The sequence below is a fragment of the Eucyclogobius newberryi genome, unplaced genomic scaffold, assembly GCF_026437365.1.
Source record: "Eucyclogobius newberryi isolate DKJ021-1_F unplaced genomic scaffold, fEucNew1.0.hap1 SCAF_11, whole genome shotgun sequence".
NCBI lineage: Eukaryota > Metazoa > Chordata > Actinopteri > Gobiiformes > Gobiidae > Eucyclogobius > Eucyclogobius newberryi.
Window position 1 is genome coordinate 346,761 of NW_027315735.1, and position 6,992 is coordinate 353,752.

The 6,992-nt window shown below is 41.3% G+C and overlaps 1 protein-coding gene across 1 annotated transcript; it reads left to right on the top strand.

The window, feature by feature from the left end:
* Positions 1 to 4,988: 4,988 nt before the first annotated feature.
* Positions 4,989 to 6,704, top strand: LOC140348339 (uncharacterized). The gene is made up of 6 exons (XM_072434337.1): positions 4,989 to 5,066; positions 5,141 to 5,455; positions 5,531 to 5,857; positions 6,260 to 6,364; positions 6,443 to 6,480; positions 6,579 to 6,704. The coding sequence occupies exons 1-6, from the start codon at positions 5,024 to 5,026 to the stop codon at positions 6,702 to 6,704; spliced, it is 954 nt and encodes a 317-aa protein (XP_072290438.1). The 5' UTR covers positions 4,989 to 5,023.
* Positions 6,705 to 6,992: the final 288 nt, after the last annotated feature.

The window sequence follows — 6,992 nt, forward strand, 5'->3', positions numbered from 1 at the left end:
GTGCAGACGCTTTCTCGCTCGCTACAGCTTGCTATCGCTGCTTTCCTTATTTATTTTGCTTTTTAATCAGTTTTTGTTTTCCCACATTTTTTTCTTATTACTTTTTCTAGTAAACCAAGGATTTTAAGAACATTTTTCCAATTTTAACGACGTATCTGACGCCAGCGACATGTCCGGGAGAAGAAGGGAGAAAGACTGTGAACGCTGTCGGAAATATCAACAAGAAATGAATGAGCTGAAAACACGGATATTTGTTTTGGAATCTGAAAAAGTTCTTCACGATACCATCCCTGTTTCAACCGGTGGTAAGAAGAGGACATTCTTTAAAAGAAAAACTGCTAATTTCAACCTAAACCGTAGTGACTCTGTGACATTTCCAAAATTGTCTCAAAACCAGAAAGACCAGGCTGTTTCTTGGATCAAACTTTGGAGCAAAGACTAAACGATACAAAGCTAACGTAAAGTCACCTAAAGTACAGCTCACAAACAGATTTTTACCACTTTCAGAGACGGAATTAAAGGAAAAAAGGAAAAATGTAATACGTGACGTAGCCAAAATACAGCAAGGAGGATCTGTGCCAAGAGTCAAGGTCACTCAGACACAGACACTGCTTATTGGAGACGGGGCGATAAGTCACATGTCGCATGAAAAGATAAACACACATTCTTTTCCCAGCGCCGCTGTTTCTGAGATAACAAAACTCCTTCCGAATGTTTTGGATAAACATGGAGGAGTTAAACAGCTGATTGTGCTCGTGGTGCAGTGGACATGCGGCGGGAACAGACTGAAGTTTTGAAAAGAGACTTCTTGAAGTTATTCGACGTGCTTGATAAAATGAAAATCAAAACATTCATTAGTGGACCTCTTCCAAACATCAACAGGAAGATAAACAAGTTTAGCCGGCTGCTTCAGCTGAATGCATGGCTGTCCAAGTGTGCACCGAGAGGACTGCACTACATTGAAAACTTCTATCAATTCTGGAAACAAGAGGTTTAAGAGAAATGGCCCCCACCTATGCAGAGTTGGAGTGAGGGTGCAGAGGTGGAGTGAGGGTGCAGAGGTGGAGTGAGGGTGCAGAGGTGGAGAGAGGGTGCAGAGAGGGTGCAGAGGTGGAGTGAGGGTGCAGAGGTGGAGTGAGGGTGCAGAGGTGGAGAGAGGGTGCAGAGAGGGTGCAGAGGTGGAGTAAGGGTGCTGACAGAGAACATGCTCATGTTGCATTGGACTGGGCCTGGACAGGGCCCGGAGCAGATAGTTAGAGAAGAGAGGAACGATGATGTTTCAGCATCAACAGCACCACAACCACAGCCTCCACCAGAGGATTCATCAGCAGCCGCTCCACCACCACCAGAAAAGGATTCAGCTCCAGCTGCTCCACATTCACCTCCACCGCCTCCAGTGAAGGAACAATCTTCAAAGGCCTTGGAGCCATCTGTGACAGGCCCAACAACATCCCTGTCATCGACCCTGCCTTCAGACCAGCCCTGGGTTCCCTCTGCAACATCTACTCCCACTACAGATTCCTCACTCTCCTTCTCATCTCCACCCTCACCCAGGGGCCTTCCCACCACGCCCAATATAGCAAGATCAAGGGCTATGTCAATACTTATCAACTCTTCCCCACACAAGCCGACTACACCAACAAAAGCCCCATCTATCCCCCCCTCGCCTTTCACCAGGTCCCAAACTCTCCTCGGCTACAAAAGCCCCACCACCTTTCACCTGGTTTCTCCCATAGATAGGATGCACTGGGTCTCAGCGTTGCTGGGACTTATTGTCATATTAAAAATCTAACCAACCCGTGCCCTGTGTAGTGCTATTTCTGTGTCACATCACACAGATGGGAAAACAAAATGCGAGTCAGACCGCCCAATCCGAGAAATTTGATTAATATTCCCTGTGAAAAGATATAGCCCAGTCCCACTGAAACTAGTCTGAAACTTGCTGTGCTAAATGTCAGATCCTTGTCAGATCATCATTATAATCTTGATTTTATGTTTTTAACTGAAACATGGCTTGACAAAAACACAGAAAATGTAGTGCTGATAGAATCTGCTCCACCTAACTTTAAGTTTGAATCTGAAACACGAGAAAACAAAAAAGGGGGTGGAGTCTGTGCTATCTTTAGAGATGAAATAATTACCCGCAGGTTGTCTTTTGGGGTGTTTTCATCATTTGAGTATGTATCCTTTAAAATGGAGCTAAAACGGTCTCCATCCATTCTCTTCATTGTTTTATACAAGTCTCCCCAGCACTGCCAAAGTTTTATTGATGATTTTACTGAGATGTTTCAGTCGTATGCACAGACTTTGATGGTTTGGTCATTACAGGTGTTTTCAATGTGCATGTTGATAATATTTGTGACAGAAACGCTAAAGAGCTTGATACTGTCCTTGAAACCTTCAGTCTTACTCAGCAGGTGAGAGGCCCCACCCACAGCAGAGGGCACACTCTAGATCTCATAATTACAAAGGGGGTAAATATTTCAAATGTCAATGTGGTCGATGTTGCTCTGTCTGATCATTTCTGTGTCTTCTTTGACCTGTCTGTTTTTCCCAAACCACCAGCTGGTCCTGCAGTTGTTCAGAGGCTGGTCCTGCAGCTGTTCAGAGGAGACACATAAATGATGACACAGGTGCACTGTTTATGGAAATGATAAACTTTGAAAATGTCTCATGTTCTAATGTAAATGATTTGTTGAACTCTGTTATATCTAGTGTTTTGAATGTTCTGGACACCATCGCCCCTATGAAGGCTAAAAGTGTTAAAAATGAGCAGAAGTTGACATGGAGAAATGATGATTGGGTCAGGACACAGAAAAGGGAGTGCCGCAGGGCCAAACGGAAATGGCGCAAGTGAAAGCTCCAGGTTTAAAAAGAGATTTACAGAGAGAAGTTGAACATGTACAACCTCATTTTATGTAGAACTAGGGAAAGATATTTTTCTGAAATGATTGGAAGCTGCAGTAACAACTGGCGTGTCCTGTTGCCACAGTAACAGATGAACAAACCCTCCAGCTCAGCTGCCGTTAGAACTCATTTCCACATCCAAGTGTAATGAGTTTGCATTATTCTTTAATGACAAAGTTCAGGGCATTAAAAATGCTATAAATCCCGCAATGCAAAAAATTACGCTAAAACCTCCTAGACCAGCGGTCGGCAACCTTTGATATTCAAAGAGTCAAATCTGACCAAAAAAACCAAAACACAAATCTGTCTGGAGCCGCAAAAATGTAAAACCCTTATACAAGCCTTATATGAAGGGAACAAAGGCTGTACGTGTATATTAGCTATATTAGCCTACTATCAAAATGTCAAGGCTACAAACACATAATGAGCATTGCTGATTAAATGTTTATTTTGCCTGCAGCGCCCCCTGGAGAGAGTGACGCACCACTTCTACTCTGCCATACGATGTTTGGTTTTAAGTTTAACTTCCATTACAATGTTAATGTATCATATTTTGTTGCACTGATGAAAATATAGAAATACAATTAAGAATTCAAATTTTTTGTGTCATCTATTTTTAGGATTAGAAAAAACAAAAACGTAGTCCTCTTCAAACCTTAATAACAATACAATCCTCTTCTCTTCCCCCCCATATCTGGACAACGGTGGAATTGAACACAGCCTGCAATTATATATTTGATATTTTCTTCAAAGTTGGCCGGTCAAAGCTCACATACCTGCATAACAGCGCAGTTCGATATCGATCAGACGCCTCATCACAGGCTCTTGAGTATGTTGGAGCTGAATAAATGTTCTTGATTTGACGATTGGTGATATTGCCTGCCGTTTTAATGTCCCTTTCCTTCACTGTCTTTTCCAGGATGACATGAAGGATTCTCCGCAATGTCTTTCCAAAAGACTCTTTTTGTTATTTGACAACTTCTCATGACAAATCAAACATGCAGGCAATCCTACCGCATTGGCAATGAAAGCAAATGATTCAGTCCATTCTTCCTTGAATCCGCTGTTCTCATCATTTCTTCCGTTACAGTTTGTTTTCAACAGCCATGTGCCCGGCACTGCTCCGCCCACATGCTCTGCACTGAAACAAGCGTCGCAGGCTATGACACAAATCTTCGTTCACAGGAATGTTGAAATGTATTTATTATGAAAATGTTTACAGCATTGGAAAACGTTAAGAATATTTGTGTCATGTTTGTCCTCCAACAGAAACCATATTAAAACAACAAACATATCCCCCCCATTTAGTTCAGTTTTCATACAGTTTTGAAAAAGCTCCAGGGAGCCACAAGGAGGGCGCTAAAGAGCCGCATGTGGCTCCGGAGCCGCAGGTTGCCGACCCCTGACCTAGACACTTAAAGCTATCTCACTTTGCACCTGTAACTGACAAAACTGTCCGTGAGATCTTCACAGTCTGAGTTCATCTACAGCTGCCTCCATGTGTGAGCCTCCAGATTTCTAAAGTCTGTGCTGAACAGGTTAGCATCACTCACTCGACATAGTTATGTCGCTTCAATCTGGAACATTCCCAATCTTTGAAAACTGCGGTCATAAAGCCTCTCCTAAAGAAGAGCAGTCTTGATGCCGCAGTCCTGAGTCATTACCGACCCATCTCTAATCTGACATTTTGGGGCAAAGTCCTTGAAAAGTTTGTTTACAACAGCTCACAGATTTCTTCTTAATAAACAACTCATTTTAACAGTAAATTCTTAAGAGCAACTGTGTAGATGGCTGTAACATTTGTACACACATTTCTGTCTCACCTTTGTCTTTGTCATGTTTTCTTAACCTCATGACTAAAGTTAAAACATAATGTATTTTTTCTTGCCATTCAGAAAAGCTGTTTCTTCTTCTTATATTTTGAATTCCAGTCTCTGTTTGTCCACTGAATAGTTTTAAGAATAGTTCTTGGTCTTACATTCACATGAGATCAAGTCCAACATACAGTTCATGACGTAGGAGGAGGTAAGTTTGAGCTTCAGCCAATCACTGTGATTTCCTTTCGTCTGTGATATAAAATACACATGTAAGTCTGCCTGGACCATCAGACGGAGACATGATTGGACCTCTCACTGCCTTCATCTTTCTGAGCACCTTCTGTAAGTAAAATACAGGCATTAAATATATTAAATATCATGGAGATTCTTTTTTGGACATGTTCTATTCTTTTCAGGTCAAAGTGCAGAGGAACAAATCCCTGTGACAGTGGTTCAACCTGGAGACAATGTCACATTACATGCTTTCTTTGAACGTGTTTACTGGTACAAGCAAACTCCAGGACAAATGATGCAGTTTATTGCATTTTCATATTATGAATTTAAGACGGCTGATTCATTCAAGGATCAACGTTTTCATTTCACCATAGTCGACAATCAGCCTGTTTTTACAATACAAAATATCAGAAAAGAGGACGAAGCAATCTACTACTGCATCTCGATTGATGGATATGGACAGAACTTTATGAACGGCACCTTCTTGGTTGTTGATGGTAAACTATTTGTATAACTTTACTGATATTACAAAGTGTAACTCCTGACACTTCCTGGTCTTGTCTTTGGCACAGATGGAGCAAACTCACAGAGCTGTGTTCATGTGAGACAGAGTCCATCATCAGCTGCAGTGGCCCCAGGACGCTCAGTGTCTCTTCAGTGCTCACTTCAGCCCAAAAACAACAAGAGACAAATCCAGTGTCCACAACAGCACAACGTGCTCTGGTTCAGAGCTGGATCTGAGAAGCCTCACACTGGATTCATGTACAACTCTACAAACTCCAGCTGTGTGTACACACTGTCTAAAACTATAGAACGCTCCTCTGACACTGGGACATACTACTGCGCTGTGGACACATGTGGACATATCCTGTTCGGGACAGGAACTCAAGTGGAGATAGGTACGTCATATTTGATATAAAAGTCTTATGTGAAGTCTGTGGATAATTGTGTCCACAAATGTCAAAATGTGATTAACTGACTGTACTACCAATCCTATACATAAATGTTTACTTTGCTCAACAACATGATTTTTTGTAATATTCTGTAATTCACAATCTCATGAGAATACATCTTGTCACACTGCCACTCATGCATTTTCCTCAAATGCACTGATGGACCAGTTTGCCTCAGAAACCAGGGATGTTTCAGCCAATCAAATACAAAATAAATGTATAATCCTCTTGCAGACACTTTAAACAGGAAGTTTTGCTGATTTATTATGTGTAGAACTCCACTCTTCTAGCTTCTACCAGGTGAATAACATGTCACTTCTATAAATATAGTTTCAGATGCTCCTCCAGATGTGCATCAGGATCCAGTGACTGTGGCTCTGTCAGTCTTGTTGTCTGGCTGTGTGCTCGTGATCATCGTCCTCTGTGTGAAGAGAGTTTGTGCACACTGCAGAGGTGACTTATTCTAAATGTGGACCATTTCCTCTTACACTTTAATGTGACTGTGTTGTAAGAATGTGGCATATTTTACAGATTCCATTCGTCCACACTCTGAGCTTTCTGAAAATATGGTACGTAATGATATTGCTGAACATGAATATTAAAAACAACAAAGAATTGTGCCACTGTAGTATTCTATAACATGTTTATTTCCTCTTCATATTTGCAGGGCACAAGTGCAGATGTGAACTACGCAGCGATGAATTTCTCCTCTAGAAAAGTGAAAGAGAGCAGTAAAAGAAGAGCAGAGCAGGAGTGTGTGTACTCCTCTGTGAGAGCAGACCAGCACAGATAGACCAGCCTCAAAGGAAACAGACCGGAATATATAGACACTCTGTATTTGTTGTAGTATTTTAAGTATTTATTCTGCAAATTTTAGTCATAATGATATTTTCTACAAAACATCTACTTTTTACCAGTACTTATGACATTGAAAGGATGAGATCAATTGCTGAGTGAAATATGATAACATTTTGTGAAATAAAATACCCACACACTGACTCCATGCTGTTCTCTTTGATTTGTTTGATTTTATTAGACATCATTCTTTTCAGTTCAAAATACACATGAAAATAACAGCAGT

Excerpts from the sequence above, each read along its gene's own strand:
- LOC140348339 (XM_072434337.1), top strand. The coding sequence starts at position 5,024 with ATGATTGGACCTCTCACTGCCTTCATCTTTCTGAGCACCTTCT. Across the intron at positions 5,067-5,140 it reads CATCTTTCTGAGCACCTTCT|GTCAAAGTGCAGAGGAACAA; the intron begins GTAAGTAAAATA and ends TATTCTTTTCAG. Across the intron at positions 5,456-5,530 it reads CACCTTCTTGGTTGTTGATG|ATGGAGCAAACTCACAGAGC; the intron begins GTAAACTATTTG and ends TCTTTGGCACAG.